General features: G+C 41.0%; 1 protein-coding gene and 1 pseudogene across 1 annotated transcript; both read right to left on the bottom strand.

Annotated features, from left to right (window-relative positions):
- Positions 1–156: 156 nt before the first annotated feature.
- On the bottom strand, positions 157–1,339 carry LOC116125036 (probable carboxylesterase 1). Its single transcript, XM_031410768.1, has one exon. It carries the CDS (start codon positions 1,190–1,192, stop codon positions 287–289), a length of 906 nt encoding a protein of 301 aa, XP_031266628.1. The 5' UTR covers positions 1,193–1,339; the 3' UTR covers positions 157–286.
- A 790-nt stretch (positions 1,340–2,129) lies between these two features.
- Positions 2,130–13,093, bottom strand: LOC116125015 (annotated as a pseudogene).
- Between the last annotated feature and the right edge of the window lie 502 nt (positions 13,094–13,595).

Here is a 13,595-nt window from a genome sequence, read left to right as displayed (position 1 = left end):
GGCATTACCTCTAGCCTTCTCAATTGAGGTATCAATTCAATGTAAAATGATAATTTAAACACTTTTGAATGTATTGAGAAAATACAGAAAAAAGGCAATTGAAACGAAGATTTATATTCTCCCAATCAAGGAAACCATTTATCATCAATGAAATCTTCATCAAAATGAAAAGTACGATACCGTTTTATTCCAAATCCATACATACATCCTATTTCCACAATGTCACAGACACAATTTAGCTCTTGCAAACGGCAACCCTTATGTAAACTATCGGACTAATTATACTTTAATCTTGTTTCAGAAATGAAACAAACTTATTGATCACTTCCACAGCCTTCTCAGATTTTGGATTATTCATATGGAAGACGTGCTCTTCACCATGACTCTCAAATAGCTCAACTCTTCCACCCCATCCACTTTTCTTCAAATCTTCATGGTAATTTTTCCCCACAACATTCAGATGATCTTTCTCCGCCACAAATATCAACACCCTCTCGCACCCGAGCTTAGCCAGATCCTCTGCCGGCGGTTTCAGCCTGGGATCCTGCAACCCACCGTTATTCGGACACATTAACAGCCACATCTCATCATCTTCCGTCCCACCAAAATATGGGTGAACCAAAATCATCCCCACAACTTTCACACCCGGTAACCCGATTGACCCGACTCGGAACGCCAGAGTATGCGAAATATTACCTCCAGCACTGACTCCACTGATGAAAACTTTGTTGAAATCAGCATGATCATTCAGCCAAGGTTCGGGTCCATTTCCACTGACGTGGGACGCCACCCACTGGAGTGCAGCCCATGAGTCTTCGTAACAAGCCGGTATGGGTCGATCCGGGAAGAGTCCGTACTCCACAGAAACAATTATGGCCCCAGCTTGGGCTGAAAAGGTGTTACAGAAGAGATGGTAGCGTGGAGCAAAAGCGGACATCACGCAGAAGCCACCGCCATGTACTAAGAATAAGAGAGGGAACTTTTGGTTCGGGTCTGAGACTTTAGGGATGAAAATACGGGCAGAAACAGGAGGTTCTGATGAGATCGTCACGTCTTTGGATCGGACACCGGTGACCGGATCATCGGACGGTGGAACCTTGGGGCAAGGTGGAAAGAATGACTCGATTCGGCCATCCTTATAAACTCGGAAGAAGCGAAACTCCTTGACGATTTCGGAGTCGGTTGATGCCATTGAAGATAGAGAATTTACCTTAACGAAATGCTTCAGTGCAATTCACTGATAAGATGGGGAATTCTTGTCGTTTAATGCAGAGGAAGAAATCGTTTTGTATGTATGAAGAAAATGTTATCACTCATCACCGAACCTTCAACACCTACATCCACAAGTCTTGGTTTTTTAATCGACTTAAAATGATTGTAATTAGCGTTCTGCAACCCGGCCGGCTCGGCCGGCTCAACCAGTTGGACTACTACCAGGCATTGATCCTACTCTTGGGATTGTTTTAAAACCTAACCTGATCGCCGGCCACTTATGTCGCATGCCCTCCATGCCGAGCCCAGTCCCAACCCTGTATCCATGGTGTGTCGTTGCGGCAACCTGTCGACGTCAATTTGCATTTGGCAAATCACAAATGTGTGTTTGTTGATTTTAAACTTAAGGGACCGATAGGTATTTATCAAGGTATGTTTATTGGATTTCAAACTATTGGATCACTGGTTGAACCCTTCGATTGAACCGGTCAAATCGGAACCTACCCTGCCGAGTAACTCCTCGAGCAGGTTTTAGAACACTGATTATAATTTAATTCAGAAACATGAAAATTTAATTGTCATTTTTTAATATACTTGAAAAAATATATTTTAATCACTATTAGGTGACTTAACAGTAATTAAAATTTTTGGATATATTATTATGAGACTTGAATTTGATTTATTAAATTACTAATAAGATTGACACTGTCAACTTTACATTACTACCTCAACTTTAAAAGGTAATCAGCATCGGTAAAAAACAAAGATTTTATTTATCATCTGTCAAAAGACACACTCCAGTATTTACACAAGAAAGAAACCCAACAAACTGCTAAATTATCAAACTACTTTTACACTAATCTCTTGATAAAGATGATATCTTACTGGTCAATTCCACTGCCTTTTCACATTTGGGATTACGCATAGGAAAACGTGCTCTTCACCATGATTCTCCACAAGCTCAGCTCTTCCACCCATCCACTTTTCTTCAGATCTTCATGGTAATTTATCCCCACAACAATCAGATGATCTTTCTCCGCCACAAATATCAACACCCTCTCGCACCCGAGCTTAGCCAGATCTCTGCCGGCGGTTTCAGCCTGGGATCCTGCAACCCGCTGTTACTTGGATTCATATAAAACCACATCTGATCGTCTTCCGTCCCACCGAAATAAGGATGAATTAAGATCCACCCAACCACTTTCACTCCAGGTAACCCGATTGCACCGACCCGGAAAAGCCAAAGTATGCGAGACATTTCCCGGCACTATCTCCACCGATAAAAACTTTGCCAAAATCGCATGACATTTAGCCAAGGTTCAGGTCCACTTCCACTAACGTGGGACGCCACCACATGGAGTGCAGCCCATGAGTCTTCGTAACAAGCCGGTAGGGTCGATCTGGGAAGAGTCGTACCCACAGAAACAACATGGCCCAGGCTCGGCTGAAAGGGTGGTACAGAAGCTATGGTACTGGAGCAAAGGCGGACAAAATACAGAAGCCACCGCCGTGCACGTAGAATAAAAGAGGGAACTTTTGTTTAGGGTCTGTGAGTTTGGGGATGAAAATACGGGCGACACAGGAGGTTCAGATGAGATCGTAACGTCTTTGGATGGACACCGGTGATGGGATCATCGGACGGTGGAACCGTGCTTGACGAAGGGCGGAAAGTTTAATTGAACTCGACCGTCTTTGTACACTCGGAACAATCGAATCCTTGACGATTTCGGATGCGCTTGATGCCATTGAAGAAGCAGAAGGGAGAGGTTTAATGGAGGGCTTCAGTTCAAGTCCATGGTAAGATGGGAAAGGATTCTTGTCTTGCGTTTAATGAAGAAATGAAAACGTTTATATTTATTGTGGGGATTGTGGGAATGAACAAAGTGTCGTCACCAAACATTCAACGTTACCATCCGTTAGTCTTAGTTTCATCTTTTTTTTTTTTTTTTTCAATTAAGAGTAAGCGACATATTCCCACCGTACCGAGTTTAGCGAAATTTCAAATTCATATCTTTGATTAATTATTCTAGGTTTTTATCCTTAATTAATACTTTAGCGATTATTAAAACTGGTCAAAAACCATAGTGAGCCGATAAATGAAAGTATGAGTTTGATAAAGGAGGTTGTGAGGGAGTTCTAACGTAGTTTCAGAAGTGATTTTGGACTTTAAAATCAACGAAAAAAGTCAAAAACCACATGTTAAATGCTACTAAGTAACATGTCTCTCAAGTGGAGAATCTAATATAGTCTCTCAAGTTTGAATTCTTTTAGAGTAAAGAGTAAGAAAGATCTAACATTGTCTTCCGAGTTTGAGTCTCCACAGTGCAATAGGGATAACCATTGAAGCTTATTGATGATAGTTTAGCATCCCAAGAATTAGTTGAAGTACATATAACTGTTCGATATCTGGTGTAAAAAAAAACAAAAATCCTTGATAAATTTCAATAAGTACTATATATTACTTTGAAATTAATAGTATACTGTTGAAACTTCAAATCACAAATACTTTGATCACATGAATAAGGGGATTGAATAACTAATATGACGAGGACAAGCCCAACATTTTTCATACCAAGTGCAGTTAACAATCCAGCCATTATTTATTTTTCAATGATAATTTTGAGTACATTTACTTCAAGAGAATAGTCTCAACAAGAATTGGAGAAGGAAAAAAAATTATTCGATTAGTAACCCATTACTAGAGCCGGCGGTAAGCCATACACAAAAAAAGCACGACACACGGCATGAAAATATGCGGGGCGTGCCATGGGCCTTAAAATACGTGTGGGCCGACCGGCATGACACGAAAAAAATATAATTATAAAATTATAGCTATTTTTTAATAGTTGTTACCCTCCTGTGCAAGGGGGTAACGACACCCGGGGGGGGGGGGGGGGGGGGGGGGAGATTTCAAGCTTCAAAATCGTGTGCTGAAGATACATTTGAAGATTTAAGAATTTAGAAATTAATGAAAACGAAGATGTATTCTAATTCTTAATCTTAATTTCTAAGTTTGTATTTGTAATTTAAATTATAACTTATAAGTAATTAAAAGTGTTGAAATTCAATTAATATTTCAATGTCCATTATTTATTATATTTCATAGTGTTATATATTTTTAATTAATATAAATACAAAATGTCACTAAATAAACATATAAAATATTTTATAATAATTATTAAATAAACAAAATTACCATAATTTAAAATTTAAAATAAAATATTTTCACAAAGCACATGGCCAGCCCATGGCACGGCATAAATATAAAGGGCCGTGCTGTGGGCCTTCAAATTTTGTGGGACGACACGGCACGAAAAATGTGCGGGCCTGGCACAGCATGATAGGCCTTGAATTTTTAGATACAACACGGTCCATCGCCACCTCTGCCCATTACAAGTCTTTATCTCTTCAGGTTAAACTTTGATCAGAAGATGATCTGGTCATATCTAAGAATAGTTTGTAATTTGATAAGAGTAAACGACTTTTTTTCACCAAGGTTTGCCTTAATGACACTTTCCCAATGCAAAGTTTCAAAATACTATTTTCTTACTCAAAGTTTATATTATGTTACTACCCAAACTGAGTTATATTTTCTTACTCAAAGTTTATATTCTGTTACTACCCAAAGCTGATTTCGGCATTGAAAATCTCTCCGTCAACACAATTGAACCTCCGATCTTCTCTCTACAAAACACTTCTCACTCTGGCACCTGATTTCTTGCAAATTGCTAGCCATGTAAAGCGAGGGTTTCTGTTCTTAGACGATTCCGGTTGATTCTGGACACGAATATTTAATCGGTCATCAATATTCGATCAACCAGCCTCCACTCTACAAAACCCTCTCACCCTAGCTCCGGTAACCGTAAATGTCAACTAAGAAAGTGAAGTGGATTTGGATATTACAGAATATGAACTTTGGGTGGGAAATTGTCATTAAGGCAAACCTGAGTGGGAAAAAGTCATTTACTCTTTGATAAAAGACACACAATTTGTTTGGAATAGTGACACCATTTTCACAATTGGGATTTATCAAATAAAAGCCATGGCCCTCCCTTAAACTTCCTAATCTCCACAACACCTCTCCACTAAATTCCTTCCCACTTCTCATAATACAGCCATCCCCTTCTTTCAAAAATCCTTTTGTTAAACACAAAATTATCGCCCGCAGATCTCCAGAGGAGCTCAATGGGTTCGAATCAGTTTCTGGTGATACACTAGGTCTTTGATATGGACATTGGTTTTGATCAAAAGTAGTAGCAACAATATGATGTTTATCAGAGTAAAGGATGAAGTATTAAGAAACAAAGTGTTTGTAAAGAGTATTCACCCCGATTGTTCTTTTCAATGTTCTGAAAAACGAACTGGACCATCTAGTAGGACCGGTTCAGATGGAGCCGACGGTATTTTCGAACGGTATCTCATAAAAACTAGCATTTACCGTTAAACCGGATTAAGCCGCGGTTGGACCGCCAGAATACTGTCGAGGCGCGGTTATCGCAACTCAATCCCGTCGAATCTGGCACGTTCGATGGAGAAAACACACCATTTGACGTGACGACATCTCCACGACCAAACCCATCCATTTTTAGTGGCCGTCGTCCAGCCTCGTCGCTCGCCGTCCCTAAAGTTTATGCGACCGTTGGATTTCTTGTTGATTCTGGCGAGTTCCGACGCCGATGGAACCCTAGCACCATCATCAGATTTGGCGGCACCATACATCAAAAACTCCATGGTTCCCATTCGATTGGCCGTCGATCGTCGCTGCATGAAAGAAACAAATCTTTGGATAAGAGTTACAGCCTTCTCATTGAGATTCTCGTATGAAAACAATGGTCTTCTCCTTCATTTTCCAAGATCTCTGCACTCTCTTTCCATCAACTTTCTTTCAGTCCTGGTAATAATTTCTTTCACTACATTTAAATGATCTTTTTCAGCCACAAAATAAACACCCTTTTACCTAAGCCTTGCTAGATCTTCTACACTCGGTTTCAGCCTAGGATCCTGCAACCCACCGTTAGATGGACACATGTAGAGCCACATTTGATCATCGTCTATCCCTCCAAAATACGGATGCATCAAAACCATACGCCACGTTCACCGGGTAACTGAGTGTCTCGATCCGAGCAGCTAGATTGTGCGAGATGTTCCTCCAGCACTCTCTCCAACTATAAAAACCCATCCAAAATCAGCCTGCTCATTCAACCATGACTGAGTCCATTCCCATTTACATGACCCGCCACCCACTGGAGTCCGACCCATGAGTCCTCGTAACATACTAGTATGGGTCAATCCGGGAACAAATCGTATTCAACCGACACAGTGATTACGTCTGCTTCAGCCATCAACAAAGTGAGGTACTTTGAATGAATTGGGAGAGAAAGCTGATTCGAAGCGAGAACCCACCTCATGGACATGGAAAGAACTGGGAATTTTCGGGTCGAATCACGGATCTTGGGCAAGAAATACGAGCTGAAAAAGTGGGTTGTGTGATATTTCAACGTCTTCAATCGAACCTCGGTTACTGGGTCATTCGACAGAGGGATCTTTCGTGGACCCAACTTCTCGAACCGGCCATCTTTGTAAACTTTGAAGAAGCGAAACTCTGAGCTACTGTCGTTCGGATCAATGGATTTAGGTGAGGACCAGATGTGACTGAACTAGGAGAAGTGAGTTCTAGAGCTAGTACTGAATGAAGAACCAAAAGATGCCATTTTTAGATAAGTGATGGGTGTTGACGAGTTAAAATAAACGACGGCTTTGAAGCTGTGTAGAGATGCAAAAAATCTACCGTTATGAAAATAGGGTCTGATCCTGTGAGGTTGAGGCCACTGACAATCCCTCTAGACCTGCACACATGAAAGGGCAGGCGTGAAGCTTCCGGAAAACACTGGGGTGGTGTTTGCCATAGGCACTCTGACGCTCAAGTTAGCAAGGCTGAAAGAGATTATTTGATTAATAGGAGATGAAGAATTACCAAGAGTCTTGTCGGAAGCTAGGACTACGGCAAGGCGTCGGGTTCTGGGAGCAAGAACTTTAGGAGTAAATAGATGGTTTGAGTAGTGTAGATTGACTACGAGAGATTGCCCCTAATGAGAGGGCAAGTCTTTGTTTTTATATTGAGCCCAAGGGGTTGGAATCTTAGTAGGACACTAAGTCCTATTTTGGGAGATAATCTCTATCATGAAAGAGATATGATTTCTTCACCTTAAGGATTTGGAATCTCAGTAGGACACTAATCTTTAGGAGATAATCCCTATCATGAAAGAGATATGATTTATTAACCTTATCAGATCAAGTTTAATAGTTTGAGTAAGATTTGGAATCTTAGTAGAAGAGGAAATAGAATGTTATTCTGATTTCATATTATAGATTGTCGTAGGCTAATGGGCCGAAACCGGTTTAGCTACTTATAGGATAGCCCCATCATGAGTGGGTAGTTGCAAGGTGATTTAAGCGTAGGCTCAATCGGGATTGGGTTGAGGCCTTGGGCTGTGACATGTTTGTTTCGTTATTGGACTTGGTCAAGCCCAAGACTGTTTGGCCTAACGTAAGTTAAAAAGTATTTAGCTTAGAGAATAGATTTAATCGAATGAGAGCAGACTGAGCAGATAGTAATGCAGCTCGTTAGGTCGGATGGATCTTTGGTGGATTGGGGGATGACTTGTTGATTTGAGGTGCAAGTCCTTCAATCGGTCTGGGCGATTGAATGTGTAAATCGTGAATCGAACAGGGTCGATCCGAATGTGTAAATCAGTGGATCAGGCAGGGCTAATCCGAAGGTGTAAATCGTGGATCGGGTAGGGCTAATCCGAATGTGTAAATCATGAATCGAGCAAGGTAGATTCGAATGTGTAAATCCGTGGATCGACCAGGGCCGGTCCGAAGGTGTAAATCCGTGAACGAGTAGGGTCGATTCGAAGGTGTAAATCCCTGATTCGTGCAGGGCGATCGGAAGTTTAAATCCGTGGATCGGATAGGGATCGAAGAAGGTGTAAATCGTGAATCGAGCAGGGTCAATCCGAAGGTGTAAATTCATGGATCGAGCAGGGCCGATCGATGGTATAAATCGTGGATCGAGCAGGGTCGATATGAAGGTGTAAATCTATGGATCGAGCAGGTCGATCCAAAGGTGTAAATTGTGGACGAGCAGCGCCGATCCGATGGTGTAAATCGTGGATCGAGGGGTCATCGAAGGTGTAAATCTGTGGATCAAGCAAGGCCGATCCGATGGTGTATGCAAGTGGAGCTTGTATAGAGCTTGCAATCGAGTCGGCGTGATCGACTGTAGTTGAATCCTGAGGGCTATGTGGCCCAGTTGCGTGACTGACTTTGTTTGAAAACATTTGATTGAAGCTAGAGCAGTGACATGCATGGCATGCATGTTTTAAGGCAAATAGTCGAATGGAGAGCTATATGCATGATGTGCATGTGTTATGGACTGAATAAAGAGTGAGCTAATGGAAAAATGGGCTGCATGTATTAAGTAATGGGCCGAATGGAGAAAGATTAACCAAATAGAGTGGTAGTAAAGGAGGAAATGACACATACCTTCCCTTCAATTTGCCACCGTGCTGCTGAACGGAGTGGAGTATTTGATTTGACTTTTGAGGAGGTGATACGAAAGCACCATTAGTCTACAGGGAGTGGTCTTTAGATGCATCGAATCAGTCGTACTCGAGTAGGAGGTGTATGAGTGTGAGCTTGGACAGACCCACTCGGCAAAGCTCACACAGCCAGAATGAAGAAATAACCCAACCCTGAATGAAGATGTTCCAAAGAGAGGTAGAGTCATAGTCCCAGCCGAGCAGATGACGACTTTTATAGTTGTTTTGGGCGTACTTTTGCCACATGGGGTGATGAGTATGTGTCTAATGGAGTTATCTGGACTATTTAAATAATTTGAGGGATATATTCTTGTTTTGAGGTAGCTTAGAATCCACTCGGCTCGGCCCACTATATCATGTGGGGAAGGTGTGCTGACTGCTGAGTCAAATAAAGTTGACTAGGAGAACCACTTTCGATTTTTAATTTCTCCCACTCGGTGGATGAGCGAGAGTGGAAAGAGTTCTGTTGTAGTGTGATCAAAGCCGCATGGAGACAAAACTGAGTGGGAGTTACAGGGCCAATTGAGACGAATATAACATGTTGCCCGCTCGGTGGACCGATCTGAGTGAAGCCATTGTGCCTTCTGCCAAGGAATTAGATTTCCAAAGAATTCCAAATAAAACTCTGATAAACGATGTGAGCACAAAATATGGAATTGGGCTCATTGTACAGGCGGCTGAAAATAATGAGAAAAAATTACCTTTCCAAAAGTTCACCACATGGCGGTTTTAACCAAGGTGCATTAAATGCCATAATGCTTGGCAATGGCATTCATTCAAAACCTGTAACTTTTTATTTTTATTATCTCTTTTAAGTTTTACTCTTTCTAGCCGAAGGTGTGGGCGATTTCTTAGAGATTCACAGTGATTTCTCCTGATTCTTTCATTGTTTTTCTCTATTCTTTTTGTTCTTAAAACCTTCTAGGCTACTCTGGATGAATTTGAGGTGATTTTGGCGACTTTTGAAAAAGAAAATTTGGGTTTGTCTTAAATATGGGTTTGAGTAGTTTTTTGACGAATGCTGGATAGAACACAGGATGAGCAATTTTTGAAGGACCTTAGTATTTGGAAGTGTTTGGCTTTTGTGGTTTCGAAAGAGGATTTGGAAGGGGAATGGGAGGTTGGGATTCTGAAGGGGTCAGTATAGTTGGGCATTTATTCTCGGTTTGACTTGCTTCGAACGAGCTGAGTGGTATCTTGGCATTGACGGCAGGAAGTCAAAACTAGTCAGGTATATCTTACCAGTTGCATGGACTGAGGGAGTTTGATTCAAGGTTTGTGGGGATTTTAGTAATTCGACACGAAGGCGACGTTAACATTCAACCATTTGCTGTGGTTGGAGAATTTGCGGGTCTAGAGAAGGAGAGGAAGATGGGTTTTTAAATACACAAAAACATGCCATGAGATGTAAGGGTTTTAGACCACAAATACCCTCCAAAAGAAATTAAACGCATACGAGAAGTGAGAAAATTCCAACCGATACATGGAACAAATTATGAATATGGGGGATGTGTTGATGCTTCAAGGTATCATATCACGTGCTGAATAGATAAAACAAATGGAGAAAAGTAAAGAAAATTTTCTTATCGTGATAAAATTTATGATTAGCAATGTCAGTCGAAGGGAGTTACATGCCTCCTCTCATGTTGCCAGTTATCGTTAGCAGATGATTGTCAGGGCCCCACGGTGGGCGCCAAACTATAGATGCAAAAAATCTACCATCATGAAAATAGGGTCTGATCTGTGAAGTTGAGGTCACTGACAATCCGCTAGACCTGCACACATAAAAGGGCAAGCGTGAAGCTTCTGGAAAACACCGGGGTGGTGTTTTGCGTAGGTACTCGACGCTCAAGAGCAAGGCTGAAAGAGATTATTTGATAAGAATTAAGGAGATGAAGAATAACAGGAGGCTTGTCGGAAGCTAGGACTACGGCGGAGGCGTCGGTTCTTGGGATCAAGAACTTTAGGAGCAAATAGATGGTTTTGAGTAGTGTAGATTGACTATGGGAGATTCCCCCTAATGAGAGGGCAGTCTCTGTTTTATAGTGAACCCAAGGGGTTGGAATCTTAGTAAGACACTAAGTCCTATTTGGAGAATCTCTATCATGAAAGAGATATGATTTCTTTACCTATAAGATTGGAATTCAGTGGACACTAAGTCTATTTAGAAGATAATCCTATCATAAAGAGGAGATTATTGACCTTATCAGATCAAGTTTAATAGTTTGAGTAAGATTGAAATCTTAGTAGAAAAGGAAATAGAATGAGATTCTGATTCATTTTATAGATTGTCGTAGGCTAATGGGCGAAACTGTTTTAACTTAACTTATAGAATAGCCCAACTAGATGGTGGATAGTCAAAGGTGATTTTAAGCGTAGGCCAATCGGGATTGGATTGAGGCCTGGGCCGTGACATGTTTATTTCGTTATGGACTTCATCAAGCCCAAGATGATTTTTGGCCCTAACAAGCATATCTTCGTATAATGCTGATGAAAATGGTTAGAAAAAGAGACACCATGTGCCAGATTGAAAGATTGAGAATGAGAAAGAAGGAGGAGAAATGAGAAGTGGCAGCTAGTGTTTTAGATGCAGATGAGTTTTACTTCTGTTTACCATTATTATTATTGTTTATGACCTCGGAATTCAGGTCAATTTACGCACATCATATACTCTTTCAGAATCTTAGAACTAACGATCGGATAAGAGTTTAAGGGATCTAGAGCTACGGTCGGATAAGAGTTTAAGTGATAGCCTCAATTAGAAACTTATAAAGAATCAAACTAAAGAACCTGGAATAATACACTTAAAAACCCTATTGAACCACGATTATCCCCAATGGTAATGTGAAATGGATCAAGTGGGCCATTTCACAAACTGGTTGAGTAAAAGATTGAAAAATCAAGTGGATACAACATTCTTCCCATTATTAATAGGTTTTTATCAGAATTTGTCTTGAAAACCTTACCTGAAATCTAATTCTTATTCACATCTTGATTGGGATGAGAAAACATTTAACTTTCGGCATTACCTCTACCCTTCTCAATTCAATCAAGGAAAAAAGGCAATGAAACAGAAGATTTATTTCCCAATCAAGGAAACATTTATCATCAAAATGAAAAGTATGATACCGTTTTTTCCAAATCCATACATACATCCATTTCATCAATGTAACAGACACAATTTAGCTCTTGCAAACGACAACCCTTACGTAATTTACAAACTACTTTTACACAATCTTCTTTGATAATGAAACAATCTACTGGTCAATTCCACTGCCTTTTAACATTGGGATTAAGCATATGGAAAACGTGCTCTTCACCATGATTCTCCACAAGCTCAGCTCTTCCACCCCATCCACTTTTCTTCAGATCTTCATGGTAATTTTTCCCCACAACATTCAGATCATCTTTCTCCGCCACAAATATCAACACCCTCTCGCACCCGAGCTTAGCCAGATCCTCTGCCGGCGGTTTCAGCCTGGGATCCTGCAACCCGCTGTTACTTGGATTCATACACAACCACATCTGATCGACTTCTGTCCCACCGAAATAAGGATGAATTAAGACCACCCCAACCACTTTCACTCCAGGTAACCCGATTGAACCGACCCGGAACGCCAAAGTATGCGAGATATTTCCTCCGGCACTATCTCCACAGATAAAAACTTTGCCAAAATCAGCATGATCATTTAGCCAAGGTTCAGCTCCACTTCCACCAACGTGAGACGCCACCCACTGGAGTGCAGCCCATGAGTCTTCGTAACAAGCCGGTATGGGTCGATCTGGGAAGAGTCCGTACTCCACAGAAACAACTATGGCCCCAGCCTCGGCTGAAAGGGTGCTACAGAAGCTATGGTGGCCTGGAGCAAAGGCGGACATGATACAGAAGCCACCGCCGTGCACGTAGAATAAAAGAGGGAACTTTTGTTTAGGGTCTGTGAGTTTGGGGATGAAAATACGGGCGGACACAGGAGGTTCAGATGAGATCGTAACGTCTTTGGATCGGACACCGGTGACGGGATCATCGGACGGTGGAACCGTGGCCTTGAGGAAGGGCGGAAAGGTTAATTGAACTCGACCATCTTTGTACACTCGGAAGTATCGAAACTCCTTGACGATTTCGGAGTCGCTTGATGCCATTGAAGAAGCAGAAGGGAGAGGTTTGATGGAGGACTTCAGTTCAAGTCGATGGTAAGATGGGAAAGGATTCTTGTCTCGTCGTTTAATGAAGAAATAGAAAACGTTTTATATTTTATTGTGGAGATTATGGGAATGAACAAATTGTCGTCACCAAACATTCAACGTTAACATTCAAATTAAATAAGAGCAAGCGACATATTCCCACCCAAGGTTGAGCGAAGTCTCGAATTGATACCCTTGATGGTATTTATTCTAGATTTTTATCTTTGAACTAACATTGTTAATGATTATTTAAAGTGGTAAAAAATCATGAGTGAGGTCGGTAAGTGAAGCTATAAGTTTGATAAAGGAGGTTATGAGGAGTTCTACGGTAGTTTTAAAAATGATTTTAAACTTTAGAATCGACCGAAACAAGCCTAAAACCATCGACTTAAACCCTATTAACGTAAGTCTTTTTTGCTAACATGAGCCAATCTTTTGCTAAAAAAAGTGTTAGAGCACTTTAGCATGCTAACATATGCCGTGCCATAATGAAAAGTTAAAAATCTATCAAAATAAAGGAAACGGCGTTACTTTTAGGGGTGAAAATCTGGAATAAATGTAATCAGGAATATTAACTTGAGATTTCGTTAAACGTCA

This window comes from Pistacia vera, unplaced genomic scaffold (genome assembly GCF_008641045.1).
Source record: "Pistacia vera cultivar Batoury unplaced genomic scaffold, PisVer_v2 Contig159, whole genome shotgun sequence".
Taxonomy (NCBI): domain Eukaryota; kingdom Viridiplantae; phylum Streptophyta; class Magnoliopsida; order Sapindales; family Anacardiaceae; genus Pistacia; species Pistacia vera.
The sequence above is the reverse complement of the archived record's forward strand: the minus strand, read 5'-3'. Positions and strand labels throughout refer to the sequence as shown.